Source organism: Struthio camelus, chromosome 1, assembly GCF_040807025.1.
Source record: "Struthio camelus isolate bStrCam1 chromosome 1, bStrCam1.hap1, whole genome shotgun sequence".
Taxonomy (NCBI): Eukaryota; Metazoa; Chordata; class Aves; order Struthioniformes; family Struthionidae; genus Struthio; species Struthio camelus.
The window spans coordinates 191,015,672-191,034,637 of NC_090942.1; the positions used below are offsets into that span (position 1 = coordinate 191,015,672).

An 18,966-nucleotide genomic window follows, 5' to 3' on the forward strand; every position below is an offset into this window, starting at 1 on the left:
CTAGACCAAGAGGCATCACCTAGAATGGGTTTAAATGAGTTTTATTTTAGACAACCTACATGACAGATGTTTGGTTTTGTTTTGTTTTTTAAAACAATGCCTCCACTCCAAATCAGGGTCAAAATAAGTGAATAAAGCTCAGGATGACATCAGTCCAGTTGTTAGACATTGCTGAGTCCTGGTGTTGTGCTGATGAAGAAGTAACAGCAGCCAGCTATGAAGACAGGTGATCCAAAATCATACCGTTTGGTTTGTTACTGTAACAAGAGTAGCAATTGTTACTTAGAGATCATGACAATTGTGGTAAGTTTCTGCAACTTATTTGTGTGTTCCCTAATTCAATCTGAGCTGCCACACAGTCAGGCAGGCAGAAAGCGCAAGGAAGTTATTTTTGCATCTCAGTGCAAACCAGAGAGCAACAGGAAAATTGCTCATGGTCTATCAGAGGATGCTGACCGCTTTTACGACCATGCAGAGCAACTAAAAATCAGCCTTTGATCAAGCCAGATGGAACGCTCATTCACATCATTCTTGCTTGATACACCAAGCTTCAGATTTCCTTTCAAATAAGAGCGTGTCCTGAACAGGTATTAAAGCTTATGATATACATGCTGCCTCTTATGCGAGTTGTATCAAGCAGCTATAATAGTTCTTTCCACTGGAATGACCTGCTGCTAATCGTTTAACTCATCCAAAAGTAAACGGGGACATCTTAATTGAACATCCAAAAGGTCTGCCCAAGTATGAGAGGCACACAAGCTTCTGCTCAGAGGAAATACTTTTAGGTTACTGCCTGTTCTAGGGACCGTGACAGACACCTCACTTCAGTCAGGCTGCAGGAGCTGGTATGTCTTTTTTTTGCCAATAAAATTATGTTCCTCTAGTGGCTTATTGTGTCAAATTAGAAGTTTGTTCGCCTTTAGATGACTTGCATACCAAAAAGCTTAGAAGATGCTTACTGGTAACAGATAAATTTAGCTGGCTATAAACAGGCTTTGTAAGTCTGCAATAACTGGGCAAGGCAAGACTGGTGATCCCACACTGCTAGTCACCAATGAATGATATAGCTCTCAGAATAAGCCAGAATATTCAAGTATTCAAAATGTGAATACTGTTTCATTGCAACCACATTCAAATCCAAAATACTTCAGAGAAAGCAGACAAGACCTGTCTGAGCTCAGACAGTTGGAGCTTCCAGGTAAAAGAAGGTTAAGTACTCCATCAAGTATCACCGTGTTCCCAAATTTAGCGCAATATTAAAACAGACGGTTCTTGCATAACAAAATAAGGGCATCATCAGATTAAGTGAAAGAGGATGGAACACAGTCATTTAAGGTGCTCCGTAACTAACCTACACAAGAGGAATTCAAAGTAGAAGTGCTCCATTTCAGAGGACATCGTCTTTAAACTAACAGCTTAAAACCATTGCCGGTTATACATATCTCACCAAGGTGGCTCTTTCTGCATTTCTTAGCCATTAAGTCACTATAAATCACTGCAGTGAAAAATATGTCCCCCTTTACTATAATTTTGTAGTATAGAAAGGAAGTTTCAGCCACTTCACATATACAGCAACAATTAAGATTTAAAAGTAGTTACTAGTTTGAAAAACTTAAACAGTCTAACAGGAACACAGTAAAACAAGTGATGAGTTGAAAAAGTTAACCATGTAGTTAAGCACATTCATTTGATTTAGGTCAGTACTTACACATTTCTCTATTTCTAAGCCATCCTTAAAGAAAATCATATATGGGGTCACGCCATCCTCACGGAAATCCAGCAGAGCCACCATGCCATCTGGATTCATGTTCTCACCTACAAAAAACTTCAAAGAAACGTGTTGCTGAGACATTCAATGAGTTATTGCAGGAGACGGTGTCCTATCACACAAGGAAGCTAATCTACTTCCAAGTTCACCTTAAGAGTCTCCTTGACCAGCTGCAGGGATTTTACTTTCTGCAACTTGTAGCCTCAAGTCCACTTCAGCACCATACAACATTAACATACTGTTGTAAACAGCAGAATAAGATAGAGCAGGGGCCTAAGTGACCTGTCTGTCAAGTCTTTACATCTTCACAGTTGCTAAATGCTGATAACTACAAATGGGAAGCAGTGTTGAAAGCTAGCAGCTGACTCACGAACCTCGAAGCCGTTCAGTGTTTCTCCTCCCTACCTCTCAGGGCTCTAATACTCTGAGAGGAGGGTACCTTAGATGCCCTTACAACAGGAGCCCTCAAAATCCAACAAGCTAGGTCAGCAACTAATCCACTTTCAGCTCATATCACTGCAATACTGCTTTAAGTGGACATAAGCTTTTTTACCTGGTAGTTTTTGAAGTTAGCAAGGATGTGTTTGATTTGTTCTGCAGCCCCTGTCATGAAAGGCTTTACTCTCTCTGGCTTATGTTCCTCAAGTCTGGCTTTGATTCTAGGAGAAGAAAAAGAATTTTCTTTGAAAACATCTTCTAGCCTGTTAACTTCACTGTACAGCATCACTTCATACCAGAAATAGAGTCACCAGCAGTGAAACTGTTCAGTTTGGCTATGCTTCCCCCATCCCTCTAAGAGCCCCCAAAATTTCAACCTTGCCTTGCTAGAGAATTAGCAGATCAGTGCCTGCCACTTGCATCAGGCTCACTTTACACTTAGATTAGTGCTAGATAGATGTTAGCAAGTCATTTGCACAGCAGCAAGAGTACTGATCACGGTAACAGAGAAGGTGTCTTCACCTCACTTTAAATGAGAGGTGAGCAGAAGAAATTGTACTTTGAATTTCATACACGTTATCCTGGACATTTAAAGCACTGAGTTAGGCAAGTTTCTGGAAACTTTTGTTGCCACCGTATGCCCCTCCACATGAGGGTCTGGCATCAACGAATCAGAAAGACAACAGCCAGCTTACAAATAATATCCAAAGCACATGACCGAGTCCTGTACTGTAATTCAGCCAAGATAAACTTAGATATTCCAGTATCAATCCTTTATTGCTCCAGTTTTGCCAAGTATTAAGACATTCCTGAAGTTCACAGACAGTTCGGCACTTGCATCACAACTAACATCTACTAGGGATAAAGTTCACCAATGCTGTTTTTAAAATCTTGACGACCTAGAAATTTTGCAGTCTGGTTTAAAGGAAAAAAAAAAAAAAACTACTGGCACTTACGCTTTCATGTAGTCCTTGATGTACTTCTTGTATGATTCTTTTGTAAAGCTGGTTTCCTGAAGATGGTGGTTTATTACTATATCAACACCAGTTATGACCGTGGCTTCTGTTCCATCTCCCTCAGGACCTTCAGCAGAGGCATTGCCACCAATTAGAGAGTCATCAATTTGACCCTCTGTCCTGGTGACCATCTAGATTTAGAGACATCAAAAAACTTAAAGGCTCTGCACAAACCTTGAGGCGACTGCTCTTACGCATCTACGACCTGGCAGCAGGGCACGGCGCCAGAGCCACAGCTAAGCCAAAGGAACCTGACGGCGGCCCCGATTTCCGACAGGCGCGTTGCTCTCCTGGCGTCTGACCAAAGCTTCCTGAACGCCCCCGCCAGCTCGGGCGCGCTGCCCCAGGCCGCGGCGGTCCCAGCCGGGGGACCCTCTTCCCCCCAGCCCGCCTGCGGGCCCAGCCCCAGCCCTCTCACCCCTCGCCCCCCTCCTCCGCCACCCCCCGCCGGGCGGCCGGGCAGCCGGCCGGCCACTCACCTTCCCCTCCACTTCCAGGCACAGGCCGTTCGCCACCTCCCGGATCTTGTAGATGTCCGAGAACATCTCGTCCTCTGCGGGGACAACACAGCCGGGCGCCGCCGCGTCAACCGCCGCCGCCTCCCCGGCCCACCGCGCCCCAACGCTCCGCTCCGGCCTCCGCGCTCCAGGCCCGGGTCTTCCGGCCGTCAGCGTCCCGGGCCCCAACACTCCGTTCCAGGCCACGGCGCTCCACCCCAGGCCTTCCGGGCCCGCCGTCGTCCCCCCCCCCCGCGCCGCAGCTCCCTGCATTCCACCCCGCCCGCCCGCGGCAGCCCCGACTGCACATGCGCGGCACCGCCAGGCCCCAGCAGCCGGGCCCGGGCTCCGGAGAGCTGCTTCCCCCCCACCCCCGGCCCCGCCGCAGCTCCCTTCTGCCCCCCTCCCCCGCCAAACCGTGCCCCCCGCCCTTACGGCTGATGCAGTCCCGGTAGATGATCATGGCGGCGGCGGGGCGGTGGTGGCGGCGCTGGTCTCTGCGCAGCGACCCGAGAGCGGGCGGGAGCGAGGCGGAAAGGGCCGAGTCAGCGCCTCGCGGAGCTCATATAGCGGGCACGTCCCCGCCGCGTCATCAGCCGCGGCGCGCCTCCGCGCGCCCGGCGCTGTGACGTCGCGCACGCACGCACGCGCGCGCGCGCGGCGCCCCCGCGCGGCGCCGGCGGCCGTTGGGGGTGGCCGTTAGGGGTGGCCCTTGGGCGGGGGAGGGGCGGGCATGCCGGAGGGCGCCGGGGTGGCCGAGCGGAGGCTGCCGCTGCCAGCTCTGCCGCCGCATGGAGCCGGGCGCCTTCCGAGGTGGAGTCCGCAGGAGGGGCGTGCGCAGGGCTTGCGGGTATGGAGGGCAGGAGGGCGTCGGGGAGTTGCAGGGAAACCCTCGTTTTTCCGTCTTGGCAGCGGAGAAGGGCTCTCTCTCTGCACTGCCCCCTCCAAGTGCTGTCACGCAGAGGCAGCCAGAGAACAAAGGGATTCCCTTGCAGAACTGCCAGCTTGTTTTAAGTGCCAACACTGCAATTACGCCGTTGGAGTCATTTAAGTAGCCAGCACCTTTTGGCGGATGGGGAGTTTTCTGCGAGCATACATCGCTTTCCTGCACCCGTAAATAGAACCATCCCTAAAGAGTAGTTGTTGTATCTGTATGGTGGGGAGAGAGAGAGAGAGGGGGGATTGCAAGTAGTCCTCTAAGGAACCCAGCGAATTGCTAGGATGCAGCATTTGTTTTGCATTAATTTGTAAAGTAAACGTCTAACATAAAACACTGCGAAGGAGCTTCAGCACTTCCAGTTGCTGAAGTTCAGGGCAAACGCTGCTTATGCTATGTCTAAAACCAGGTGTCAAGAGGTGAGGATGGTTTATCAGTGTAGTAGCGTTCTGTGTGCTTTGATTTGCAGATTGCGCAGCAGCACTAGCCTTTTTCTTCATGCTGGTATTTCACTGATCTGGGCGTGAATCTCATTCCTGTCCTCAGCACAAGTTCATTGTTCAAGGAGAAACGCTTTGAGCCCTTCCCACATATTTTAGCAAGTGCTGCTCGGTATCTCCCACAGCAGCCAGGGGTGTTAATCATGCCACCATGCTGTCAGCTGTGTTCACGCTATTAACAGCCCGATAATGTATGTATCGGCAGTCCTGACCCAATTCCAGCTCTTGCCTGCTCGCCTGCAGAGTGTCTCCCCATGATCTCCATCATCTGTAAGGAGTATTGCAATGTTGGCTGTGCTCCCCCTCTCTCAGTGAGCCAGGACATAGATACCTTGATATCCTCCTGATACCTTGTAGTTATGGGCATTACATGTATTTGTCGTGCTGAGACTCATGCCTTCTCCAAGCAAATTGTATCTTTTAATAGACAAAGAATTAAGAGGCTGTGAGACTTGTCCTTTATTGCTCTCCAGATAAAATGAGTAGGATAGGCTCAGGGGCACCACCTGCTGAAGGACTGATTGGGCCAGGAAAGGAAATCAGCTGCATTTTTCTTATACTTCCAGTGATTAGTGAGATTAGGCCCAGCAATCAGGAGCTGAGATGAAAGGCAAAAGGACAGTAAGGAAGGTAATATCCTAGATGACTTTTTTTTTTTTTCCCCCTTTCCACATATCTTTCTGCAACAGCCTGTTACAGTTGAAAATAAATATAGTCCTCCCTTGAACCCTGATTCCTAGGGGAGATTGAGAAAATGCTTTCAGAAGACATCATGGAACTTAAAATGCATAATGAATGCCAAGAACTATAGAGCTGACAATGATATTGGGACACAGAATACAATTTCCTGTCCCTCACCCCTCCGCAGGCAATAAATTACGCATTGCTTTCTTTGTATATTTCAGAGGAGCTAGTGTTTAATCTCCTCCTCCTCTGCTATCCCTTCCTTTGCTCCATAGATATCAATGTGCTTTTTTTCCCCAGACTATCTAGCTGGTTACATAATCTAGTTGTATGTATTAGCATAATCTACTAGGTTTCACTTTTAAGACTGCTACTGCTATTTTGGATCTGAACAAAGGGCTTCTGCCCAAAAGCATATGTTTTTTTCCCCCATATCAGCTGCCGTGATAAAGATTTTCTCTCTTCTTATAAGCCTTGCCACCATGGGGAAAGAAGAATTTACATCTTTAGCAGTGGGTTGAATGACAAGGGAACATTTGTCTCCTTCTCTATAGTGTAATATGCAGCTAAAAACATCCTGTTCATAGATTTTCTTCTTTTGGTTTTATTCTGAAGACGTTGTTTTAGAAAAAATGAATGTTTCCCTAGTAATATTGAAACTTAAAAATTCAGTGCTTGACTCCATTTACTGGGATTAGGGGAGAAACCCTTAGCCACAACTGGTGAGGCAGATGGCCTGCTTTGCCTTTTGGTCTTTTGCAGCTTTTTGCAGAAAGTTGCAGCTGTGAAATGGGAGATAGTATTTAAAAATAAGTTAATTAAATAGGTCAAGGCTCCTGTCTGAACACTAATTTGATTTGGAGTTAAGCTAAATCAATATCAAGTTTAAAAACATTTAAATTAAATTAAGAATGTTGACATGACAAGTTTTTGCATCCCTTTAACTGAGTTGCTTTTAAAGCCGATTTAAATTCGGACAATGCTGAATAATTCCCAGGGCTAATCTTGGGTATATTTTAATTGGTGTGGGCTTTGCAAGAAGCACTTCTCTGAGGTACTGTTGCTGAGAATTTCCTGTGATGCTGTATTAACAGGTAATTATATGGCATGAACTGATACCTTGTGATGGATAGATTAGAAAATACAGTAAAAATCATTTGTTTCAGAAAACAGCATCATTTGAAGAAAAATGTAGTGCTCCACAGCTGCTTTTTGTGCAAGCAGCCCCTTCAAGCATTTCTGGCAATGAGCCAGGGTTAATACATTTCAACGTGATTGCTTAAAAACGTGTTTCCTCTGCAGCAGAGGGCATTTTAGATGCCAGCTGATGTCTAAAATGTTGTGACAGGTTTTCCTGACAGCGCACCTCATCCTTGGAGACTTGTGTATCCCTGTGGACTGATGGAAGTTGTGTTTTTCTGGATGGAGGTTTTAATATCATTTCAGCAGGATTTTCTAGGCACGGGTCTGTAGATTCTCACAAGAAGCCTTTCTCAGGAAGATGCCTCTCAGCTAGTCATGGATTATTGCAGTGTTATTCACTTCCATCAAATAGAAGTATCTAGATATGACTGTGCTCAACTAATATTTGTGCCTTGGTTTAAAATGGCAGATGACAGCTGTTAGTTTGCCATTTTTTCACCAAGTAAACAGTATATTTTCTGCCCATTATTGCAACTCCCATTGAACTGTATGAGAAGGGAGGAGAGAATATCTTGCCTGCAGCTGAGTCTCCTGTCAGGTCCATTGTGTGGAAATGGCTGAAACATGAGGAAGGAGGAAGAGAGACAAGGCTGGGCAGTGAGGTAAGGTACAGGAGCAGTGTCTTCCCCCAACCTTCAAGGAGGCTTTGAAAGTCATGTAGTCATGAAAATATTTTACATGATTTTTTGGATGTGGGGAAGAGGTAGCCTTTTCCCAACGGAAAGACATTGACAACTTGAAGAATAAATTAAACAAGCCAAATGAGGCACTCCCTGTGGTTGTTTGTATCAGACATGGGTCTGCAGTAAGAGGGTGTTCTCAGCTCCCCAGGAGCTGGGACTTCCCAGCACCTCTTTAGGTCAGCTGATCTGTGTGGGCTCTCAGGCCTTGCCTTGAAAGTAGCTTCCAATTTGCACCAGCGCAGCCTTTCTGCTGATCCTTGTGTCAGAGGCACCAGGCCATCCTCTTTGGCTGACTGCCAGACACTCACAGTGGAGTGGCAGTGGGGCCCTGCCCAGCTTGCCCTGGTTCCCCTCCCCCCCACACTGCCCAGGACCCCCACAAGCCCACCCAGTCTCTGGGGCTCCTTAAGGGCAGCTTGGCTCATTCCGCCCAAGAACACATGGCTTCCAGGACTTCCCAGGGGCAGCTTGAACATCCTCCTTACCCTCAAGCCTGCCCACCCTCTGCCCCTGCCCCCTAGGGGCTACCAAACCCCCCTAACCTCACTTGGATCCAAGTCCTCCCAGCCATGTCCCTTTGCCATTCCCTGTCCCTGCACTGTCTCTGTGTCCCTTAATATAGCCCCATGACAGCCCACCGCAAGTTCCTTCTGAGCCCAGGCCTCTGTAAGGTGTGAGGGCACACCTTGCTGGGACGGGAGGCTGCTTTCAGGGCCTTAATGACGCTGACCAGCCTCACCAGGGACCCTTACCCCACACCCTGCCTGTACGCCCCCCTTCAGCTCAAGCCTTATCACCCAGTCCCTGCCTGAGCTATATTGCAGGTGTGCCTCTAGGTTACGTGATAAGCTTTTCCACACGCATGCAAAGGAGCGCAGAGGAACAATGCCAGGAAGGCAACCAAAATAATGCTCTTGGCTGGCTGTTCTCAGGCCCATCACAGGAGACCCCCCCACCTGGCTCTTTCCAGGGCTGTTCCAGGAGAGCATCAGCCCCAGGTGCTGGCGTGAGGGGGACATCCATCTCCATGAGTCAATAGGAGAGGCTCTCCGGACCACCCTGCACGCTTACTGCATATGGATGTGGGACTTGCTGTGGGATGCAGGGGAAGAGCATTTCAGGGTTGCACCAGACTTATTATGGGATGTTTTGCAGAGGAAACAAAGGTGAGGAAAGAGAGAGATCAAGGTGGTTCGGTGAAGAACAAGTGTGGAAAAAGAAAAGGATAAGGGGATAAAAGGAGCTGGTCATGTGTGAAAAGGTTGCTAATCAGTATGTTTGTCTGGCCGCGCTCTGCACCTGATCAGTGCAATCTGTCCTATCTTCTCATTAAACTCCATTTCTACCTATTTTCCTGGGTGAGGGGCTCTTTGGTGTCTGCATGTGTGGAGGCCTAAGTGCCAGCAACTGGAGGCAGACCACAGGGGCCATCGGGGCTGTGTGTCTGGGGTGCCAGCAACTGGAGCGAGTGAGGGTGCATAAACCAGCTGTGATCACTAGCAAATATCAAGTTTGACTAGCCAGCAAGTAGATTAAGTGTCCAGGGAGTCAGGCATGTGTGTCTGTGAGTGAGACACCTGGAGAAGTTGGCTACCAGAAGGACTAGAGGGTCCAGGCCAACTGCTTGAGAGACCATGGTGTCTGGGGGTCGACTGAGAGGCATGTTTGTGTGTGTGTCTCTGTATGGAAGGCACCTGGGGAGAGCAAGGCTCCACAGCCAAATTCCAGATGGACTGCATGTCTGGAGGGATGGCCAGTGCATATGTCTGTGTATGCGTTGGTGTGTGCAAGGATGTCTGAGTGCCAGCAACTGGAGTAGGGTCGTAGGGGCTCATGAACCCAGGTACCAGCAGCTGGGGAGACCTGGGATCCAAGAGCCAGCTGCTGGACAGACTGCATGTCTAAGACCACCTTGTATCAACATTGTATATATCCACATTGTATATAAGTATATATTTCCCATTAACAGCCCTTCATTGTGGTCAGCCAGAGTGGGGAACAGAGTGAGGCTGTTCGTGCTGTTTCTTTTGGTGTGAGTGCTGAGTGTTTCTGTCTGTGTCAATCTGTGTGACTGGCCGTGTGTCTATGTATGTATGTGTTGTAGATGTGTGTGTGTGTGTGCCTGTGGGGAATATGTGCTCAGCCACGCTACTGGTTAGACCTGGATGCATGGAGCTGCAGCAGTGTTGCCTCTGCCAGACTGCCAGATTTGGCAGCCCCTAATAGTGCCTTTTTTCAGTTCCAGCAGAGCCACAGCAGTGCCCCTGCCTGGCCACAGGCCCCACTGATCTGGACCCCCACCAGCAGGCAGGCTGTCTGGCATGGCCTTGTCCCGGTGCCATCAGCGAGGACATGTTTGGTCATCATGGGGCTGTGTTTGACCCTGGTTACCCTTACCAGGCCTGATCCAGACCCCAATCCACAAGCTGACTTCCTGGCCTAGCCTTGGCCTCCCCTGGCCTTGGCCTGTTCCTGTCCTGTTCTCCCCATGGAGATACCTGATGCCCTGGTTTCAGGGCTGCCCTTGGCCCTGGCTGTCTTGGCCTGCCCTGTTCCCTTGCTGGTCAGTGGGAACTGACCCCAGAGAACCAGGCTATCAGTTTGACTCTTTAAGGAGTTTTAGGTTGCACAATACAGCCAGCTTTCCTGCCTCTGTCGGTCACTGGGGACTTTTGGATCTCAAAACAAAATTCGTAATTTAGACCTATTTTGGCAGTGTATTAAGCCAGAATCCCGGAGCCCAAGACTAGCACTTGGAAGAAGCTCAGGTTTGATGAACACTGTAGTTTATCAGGTTTGAGCTATTCACAAATAATGGAGTATATTAGACTAGATTAGGTAGATAAAGATACCCCAACCAAAGGCATCACTTTTTAGAATGGAAGAAAGGTCTTCAGCTTTCCCTCCTCAAGAGAAACGTAGATGTTCTTACCCTGCTGTTCACAGTATTTACAATACTTTCCGTTGTAGCTGAATCCCTGAAAATCCTCTGCTGCTTGTATTGCTTTACACCCACAGCTCTTACTTCTCTTGAGGACAGCTGGCTGCACTTCTTCAAACAGACAGAGATGTCACTGCATAGCAAAAAAAACAACCCCACGTTTCTATCTGTGACATTAGCTGCTCTAGTTAGCTTACCTAGAGCCTTGCCAGTGGGGATATATGAGGGTGTCACGTTGACCTGCACTGTAACTATTGCTTTTCAGGAAAAACAGGACTGGAATTGCTAAGATAAGAACTGTAAAGCAAGGATGCTACCTGAAGGTGTAGCCACATTTCATCTTGCCCTGCAACAGACTGTCTCTAGGTCCTTTTCAGCCCTATTCTACATGACCAGTGATTCTTAGGTGGACTATGTGCTGTCATTTACACCTGTCCAAAATGGTGAGTAATTAGGATAAAAATAATATCCTCTTATTCCTAATTAGAATGGACAAGAGGGTTTTGGAAAAGGGACGTTATCAGAGGGGAATGCGTTCATTGTCCCGCTTGGCGGGATGCGTCCGTGTGGAATTCACATGTGTACACGGAGTGCAGTATTCAAATTCTGCAGTGTCCAAAGCTTTAATCCTGTGCAATCCCCTACTTTTAGTCCTATTTGAATACAGTGCTGTACAGTCCCTTCAGTCAAATTAGAGATGCACTGCAGAAAGGGCTCCTTCCATGCCAAACCTAAGACAAAGGGGAGCAGTGGTTTAGTGAGGTGCGCCTGCAGTGATCAAACTCTGCTTATGCTTAACCTGTGCGTGCAGAGCCTGAGTCTCTCTGATTGCTCTTACAGCGTGATGCAAGAGCTATGAATTCATCCACAACAGCAAAAGCATGCCTGACTGGTTCAATTGCTCTGGAAAAAAAAAAAAAGGGTGGAATTCATCCTGTTTAATATCCACAGTAGAGATGACTCATCATTAGATTCCTTTGTAGTCACTGGAAATAAACGGTCATTTCTATAGTGCGATTTATCCACTGTATTTTAGATACCAGAAAGGGGAGGTCTTGCTCCATTTACACCTTTCCCCTTCCTTGGGCTGGCCCTGGCACTCTGCACATCCTTCCATAAGCCAGTGTAGCTCACTAATGTAACAGGAATTAATCCTTTTCTCCCACTCCCTGTGTTAGCTTCCTGCAAAGTTACTGAGCTGAATCAGCTCACAGAAGGATCCGGTAAGTGCTAGAGATAGCACCAAGTAAAGAGCAAGAATATGTGGCAGGAGATGGGCAGAAGGAAAGAATTTGAGACAGGAGGACTTGCTTTTTGCAGTAATGTCTGTAAAATGAGCTCACTGCATTTATTGCAACCATGATACTGTATAGATATTAAGTGAATTCAATCCCATGGCGGGGAGCAGCAAGGGCCGCTCTGCACAGGAAGGGGAGCTGGGAGCCAAAGGTGATGGTGAGGCAGGCAGGACACAGACCTCACCGACAAGTTCCCCATGCAAGGTGAGCAGAGCGGGTCCAGGTTCAGTCATCAGGGTCAGCTGAGAGCCCAGTGACCACCACTCAGGCCCACAGTGACAAGGCCAGTCCAAGGTCAAGCCAGGAAGTTCAGTCAGCAGGTCAGGGCTGGGATCAGTGAGGTACAAGGCCAGACGTTGCTGCAGTGAACTCAGGCTGAGACCAGGGGAAGAGCCTGAGCAAAAATGTGACTCTCAAGCCACGGGAGGAAGAGGGCCACAGCAAGGCTGCTCACAGCTCATCTCCCACCTTAGCTGTTTTTTCCTGCAGCCTGAGCCAAGGTTAGGCTGCAATCTACAGAAGCTCCTCTAAAATTGAATAGCTTTCTTCTAAGGCCAAATAAAACCCCTGCTTACTTTTCTGCCTGAAGACATTGGGCTGAACTGTGGCCTCAGTAAACTTGGGGAGCCCCATGGAGAGGACTACGAAAAGATTTTGCCCCCACTAGATTCCTGCATTCAGTCTCCAGATACAACGCTTCTTGCTTATTTGGGTGCCTGCGATATATGGAGATACCCCACTAGGTGGCAAGACAGGTGCCATTTGATGGCAGGCAGGGCACTGCTCAAGCTGTCGCTGGTAGGAGGCCAGAGCTTTTTCCACTAGTTGCATTCCAGTATTACCTGAAATGCCGCAGGACCAATGCCAGGAAAGTTTGATCCTAGGCTGGTAACTGATACAACCTTTCTGGGCTCCTGGCCAGTCCAATGCTGCACACAGACACCATTCTCCCCAGATAATTAGCATTCCCATGTGAACTGCTTGGGTCTACTGAGTTTTTAACCATTAAAGGGGCTAATTCTGCCATGTTAAACTCTCTAGGTTGCCGTTTTTCAGAATGGCATTTGCTTCACAGAAGTTTTGAAGCCTGAAATTAAGTTCTGCAGTTTTAATCCATTGCTGCATGCTCTCTAGCTTGTTCTTATGAGGTGCGAACTCTAGGAGATTTTGTCAAAAGAAAAGATAATCTTCGGAGCATGTGGCATGTTACGGTATCATTCCTAAAATGCTGGCAGTGGATTTGCCAACAGTTGTAGGCAGTAGATAAGGAATCCCCTCAGTTTTGCTTATAAAACAAACCTTGCTGCAGACACTCCAGGTGAATGTCAGGAATAAAGGTGTCATTATAAGTAAATAGGTGGATCAACTTTTTGGCCTCCCAGCTGTGCAAAGCATCATTTAAAATATGGAAGGCAACAGGTCTAAGAGATGTCATTTTGGAAAACAGCTTCCTAAGCTGCAGTCTGGTAACTGAAGTTCATAATACTTGCCAATTGCCAATACAAGCCTGCTGTTCTTTTCAGGGCCAGATCCTAAGACAGTCATTATTTATTATTTTCTAGTAAGGATTTTGTGACTACTTTATCCCCCCTTCTGTGAAAATCAAAAATTGACTTGAGTGACAAAGGATGTTTCCGAGGGTTAAGATATATCACCCAGCTTCTGAGTGATTTTGGATTGCTCTGTTTTATATTGTTTTAGAATGGTACAGCATTATTGTAGGATGGCGAAGGACTATAGGAGAAGTGCTTTGCAAATTGTCTCCCACAGAAGTGCTCTTAGAAAATAAGGGGTGTGTGTTTGTGAGAGGGCTGATAATCTTAAGCATGTAAAGATTAGGGTAGGAAAAGACCTTGAGAGGTCCATCAGTCAGTCTCCATGCTTCAGGGGGATTAGTTAGACATGCACCACTCTGGGGAGATGTTTGTCTACCTTGTTCTTCAGACCCCTGATAATGGAGATTCCCCATGTCCCCTGCAGAGCAAACATTTACTGGAACAGGGGCTGGGGCCTGGGTGCTCCCATCCCCCTGTGTGTGCTGTAGATAGAGGCCTGGTTCATAACCTACGGTAAAGTGATTATGAAGTGATTTCCATGATTTCCATCTCATGCTTAGATTTTTATCCCTCAGCCTGCCTCGTTCTACTTCACTACCTCTCAGCACACAGGAATTATGGAAACGTCCAAAAATTATGAGATGACAGGTTCAGAACAAACAAAAGGAGGTCCCTTTTCCCACAATGTGTGTAGTTACACTGTGGAACTTACTGCTCCAGGATGTTGTGGATGCCAAACGTTTAGATGATTGCAATAGCAATTATAAAGAGTCATTGGAAAAATGTAGAAAGGGTTATTCAGCACTTCTGGCTCAGGAAAAAGCCCTTCAGCCAAGGACTGCTGGAGGTTGGGGAACACAACACTGAAATATTCATATATGCTTGCCCTATTCCTTTTTTCCCCCCTTTTTACATCTGCTGTAGAGCGTTGTCTGAGGCAGAAGACTGCGTTACGTGAGCATTTGGTCTGGTCCAGTATCACTGTTCCATGCACAGTTGAGCAAGGACTCTACAGACACCATTGAATCATGGTCTACAAGAACCCCAGTAGATGCTACCATCACATAAATAAGCATCAAAGAGCAGCTGCTGCAGGCATAGGGGTAACACATGGACCTGACAGAACATACCTTCTTCTTTGTAGATCTGTAGAGTTTGGTAATGTGTTTGGAAGTGATCTCCTGTATCCTTGAATCCTCTTTACTAACTTATCAATCAAATGAAGGGGCAGGGAGGGACATCTGAATTTCTGGGAAGGGAGAGGGGGTAACAAGGCTGTGAGGAGTCAGAGAAAGTTTCTCCGGCTGTTGGCCTGAAATAACCTTTGGAGAGCTGTGGTGCCGTGCTGAGGTGAGGGAGGACTTCTGCCCACTAAGCCTCACCAGCTACCAGCTATGCTAATCTCATTAGCTGCTGCCCTGAGTATTTCTCCTGGCCTAATTTTGCTGTCTCATAGTTCTGACCTGGTTTTGACATTTGAAAGAGCAAGCAAACCCCGACATCTGCCAGGTGCGTTTGCTGCCATCAGCTTCCTTGCTGACCAAGTGCCCAGCCAAGGGAGCATTGGATATCCCTGGGTAAGCAAAGGATTATAGAGGTGCTGTGAGGTCAGGCTACTTTGTATCAGCCATGCCAAGAAATCACATCTACCCTTCACAGTCTATTTGGAGAGTGACAAGCCCCTTCTATGTTATTTCTGAGTTGCTCTGTAACACTTTCAAGTCCTGTATTCCTCTACCTGTGGCTCACTGGGCATTAGAGGACAGCAACATTCCTGTCAGGGACATCCACACACACATGCCCGACTCCACCTGCAAACATTTAGATGCCTGTAAGCAAGCAAAGCGTGTCAGGGGTGAGAAGACATACTCGCACATCCAAAATTAAGCGTGCATATTTTTCTGCTGTAAATGAAAATCACTGTGGCAATGCTGCACATGCTGGCTGATATCTTTTGGTTTTTTTCTTCCTAAAAGGTTATGCTGTCCTTCAGTTTTAAGAAGCTCAACAAGTGCTGGCGGGAGCACAGCACGCACCTGGGAGGCAACAAAGAAATTCCTGTGTGCCAAAACTGGCACTTACAGCCACTCTTCTCTGTGACTGCAGTCAGTGCATAACCTTCTGTCTCAGATTCCCCATGCATGAAATGAGGCTAGTAATGTTTATCCACCTACTGTGAGGGTTGATAGAGCAAATCATTATTATTCTGTGGGGATGGGAGGGCAGGAAGAAATCCCATTGAAATAATGAATATCTACAGGAGCAAGAGAACACAGAGAAAAGAAAGAGGCTTAGGGGCATATGCTCTTATAGCACAAAGCAAAATGATTCTCCACTGAGAACAGCATGAATATGAAAACCACACACCAGATGCAGTATGCCGAGCATCAAATGTATGTAAATTATTCTGTTTGTCTTTTGGTGCATTTCCTCATCATTCATGAATGGTTTTGTGCTTAACATCTGAGAGAGAATTTAAGGAGTTGGGTTCTGTTACAGTGGGTGTTGCAGACACACAGTTAGAGTTGGGAGGGAGTTTGGTGTGCCAGTGCTGTCCAAAGCAATGGTTGGCCCCTGGAGAGCAGAGCAGAAATTGCCCTCTGCTTTCAAACTCCTGAAGGACTCTTGTGTGGTAGGGCAAAGGAAAGGAGGTGAGCCACTTAAGAGTAATGCCATGAAAATGCAGACAGTTTTTCTTTCTTCTGTTAATCTGAGTTTATTATCTACTCCTTTAGCTTTCTCTGCTGGCAGCCAGTGCTATTTAAGGACTTGGCCTTTATCCAAAGCCCACACTCACATGCTTCATCTAAGACTAGCGCTGACAGAAAGAAAAGATTCGCCGCTGCTTCACTGAACAGTCCTTCTGCTAGTAAACACAAAAGGCCTCATGTCACTTTTTTGCACACAGTCCTGGCTTACAAGGAAGCTATTTCCCTGAGGGTCAGTTTTTTCCAGAGAAACAGCCTTGTGGGTACAATGTGTCTGTACTAATTGGAGTTTCACATAGACAGAAGCTCAGTGGCAGTGATTTTTACTTGCCATTCATTTTGAGGCTTTCACATGAAAAGCCCAAACACAAAGGATGGACTTTCTGGTTGTTATGGCCCACTTAAAATTAAGCGCCATGTAAATTACTGTTCATCATGTCCTTGATTCTTGCTGGTATTCTCCATTCCTGAAACAGCCACTACAGTTGGTAGCTATACTGACTACATAGGCTTTTTATTCTAGCTTCCATTTTGATTTAATGTAATTGTGACAAATTATTAATACATTCTTCCACAGGTTGGGAAACAAAGATATGGAGAAGATCATGGTTATTCAACAAGGATAACGAGAACCTGAGATACTACCATAATAAAATATGTCAGTGGTGCCAATACAAGAGTCTGATTTTCTTAGAGTTGTAAGGTTTGTTTTCAGAGTCTGGCATTTGGCCCCGCATAGACACGTTTCAGGACGAGGAGTACGGAAAAAGGGCTGGGTTTCGAATGACATCCTGGAAGTTCCATGTCCCAGGCCTGCTGCAGCAGCGTTGCTTTCTGTGGCGTTCAGTACTGAGTTTATAAATCTGTATTTGGGAATCTCGGTAACTTATTTCTGATTCTCAGAGGTGGTAGAAGCATCTTGTGATGTTCAGGTCTTGATCTTTGCACTCAGTTTGGGCTTCAATATTTTGGTTTCAGTCCCTTTATTCATAAATTGGGCCTGCAGGCAGCAAGTCTGACCTCACAAAAGTCCTGTGAAGACACATTACTAGCAGCACTGAAGTGCAGTATATGGGATGAGACCTTTCCAAAGCCTTGAGAAAGAGGGCTGAGTATTACAAAGCCCGTAAGAATTGTACTCCCCCCTCTTGAGCCCAGTTGTACAGATGTGAACAACACAGGCGCTGCTCCAGCCTCTTTTCACTATCAGTGCAATTTCAGTCTGTCAGACAGAACCACGTTTTTTTCTTCTGGAAGTTTACTGCAGCCAGACCCTAACCTGAATAAGTAAAGACAAGCAGCTTGGATACTTGCACCTCTGTGTAACATCCATGCCTGCCTTTTACTTACTTGCTGTGAGTAGATCGATCTATTCTTTAAGTACCTATGAAAGTATTTGTAAAATAGGTGTTTAGCATGGAAAGGTTATGTAATATGATTCCTTTTGTTGTTCTTGCTGAATTTTGAAGTCTTTGATTTGTCCTCTTACACCATTAATATAGAGGACCTACTAGCTTAAAAAACTGCGACAAGGAATAGCCATGGATTTACCAGGAGGTACAAAGGGGAGTTTTGTGCTATTCCCACAGTATTTCAACAATACTGTTATCATTCATAGATCTATCTCAAGAAATTAAAAATTATATTAATGCGCACACAGTGTTAACTGATGTTAGCTCATATGTAATTCTGTTACTAAAAAAATGAAAGCTGCAGCCTGCGTGTATTGCACACGTGGACTTGCATTTATAACTCATGGAGAGTGTACCAGTGATCAGCTTACTTAAAGCTTTTAATGCGAATGTATAGTAGAAATCTGAGAGGTAAGGAATGGTGAATATCTGTGTTCTGTTTTTGTCTGGTGCGTGATACAGAAGTAATATTGAGCGTAACTGTTAAATTATTTAATCATGCAGCTTGAAAGACAAGAGTTGAGGTTTACAATGCCATGTTTTATTTTGCATGCTCCAGCAAGTGACACCAGGGCTTTATTTTGACTGCGTTCAAACATATTCTTATGATAATGGAGTATAATGATCGGAAATCAACCAAACCACTGAAGACTTGCAAAATTTGGGGTACAGTTTTTTATGGTTTCCTGCTTGTTCTTCAATGCTTGCTCTGCAAGGAAGAGCATTTGAGCTGAATGTCTGGAATGTGTTAAGGCATAGTAAGTTTGTATTCCACAGACAAGGTTTATGTTAAAAAGTATTCATGATTCATGTACAGTTGATATAAAATACAGCACTGTATTACCAAAAGTCATGATATATTTGCTACAGGCCCTTGTGCATTCTCTACAAATATAAAAACAGCTTTAGTTTGCATTCTCTTCAATTTTTTTTGTGATTACACGTTTATTTTGTAGGTGCTGTATTTTTTCCTCTTTACGTTGCTTGCAATAAGTCACACGTGAAGCCATTAATGTAATTATGGAGGTGCCAAGCAGAAAGGAAAAGGCTTACTTCTTAATATACCAGTGCAGAGTGACCGTCAGTAAGGTCATGCTGTTTGCACTGGCTCCCATCTCTGGTCTGGAGAGGTCTCTGGAAGCCAGTTTTGGAATTTGGAACAAAGTCACTCTGTCATGTGCTACTCTGGGAGAAGTTCAGCCGTTCAAACCTGGGCTCAAAACAAGGGAAGGGAGAGATGAGATGCAGTTCTGAGAAGGGAGATTTATTATATACTCTTACCCATCCCACAGAGCTCCTGACTGCCCTCGGAAGCCTGAATCTTT

The 18,966-nt window shown here is 46.4% G+C and overlaps 1 protein-coding gene, 1 long non-coding RNA gene and 1 other non-coding gene across 6 annotated transcripts; 1 reads left to right on the top strand and 2 right to left on the bottom strand.

The window, feature by feature from the left end:
• Nucleotides 1-25: 25 nt before the first annotated feature.
• TPT1 (tumor protein, translationally-controlled 1) lies at nt 26-4,502 on the bottom strand. The gene is made up of 6 exons (XM_068929766.1): nt 4,155-4,502; nt 3,702-3,775; nt 3,163-3,353; nt 2,322-2,427; nt 1,709-1,825; nt 26-257 (listed from the first exon to the last, which is right to left on the bottom strand). The coding sequence occupies exons 1-6, from the start codon at nt 4,180-4,182 to the stop codon at nt 255-257; spliced, it is 519 nt and encodes a 172-aa protein (XP_068785867.1). The 5' UTR covers nt 4,183-4,502; the 3' UTR covers nt 26-254.
• LOC138065875 (small nucleolar RNA SNORA31) lies at nt 323-454 on the bottom strand. The gene has a single exon (XR_011138920.1). It is a non-coding gene; the product is annotated as a small nucleolar RNA SNORA31 (small nucleolar RNA).
• LOC138065575 (uncharacterized) lies at nt 4,434-18,564 on the top strand. 4 transcript variants are annotated; one of them, XR_011138605.1, is made up of 5 exons: nt 4,449-4,569; nt 10,933-11,110; nt 14,446-14,624; nt 15,498-15,672; nt 16,807-18,564. It is a non-coding gene; the product is annotated as an uncharacterized lncRNA (long non-coding RNA). The 4 variants fall into 4 exon arrangements; XR_011138606.1 differs by lacking the exon at nt 14,446-14,624 and having other exon boundaries at nt 4,434-4,532; XR_011138607.1 differs by lacking the exon at nt 14,446-14,624 and having other exon boundaries at nt 4,444-4,569.
• The last annotated feature ends 402 nt before the right edge of the window (nt 18,565-18,966 follow it).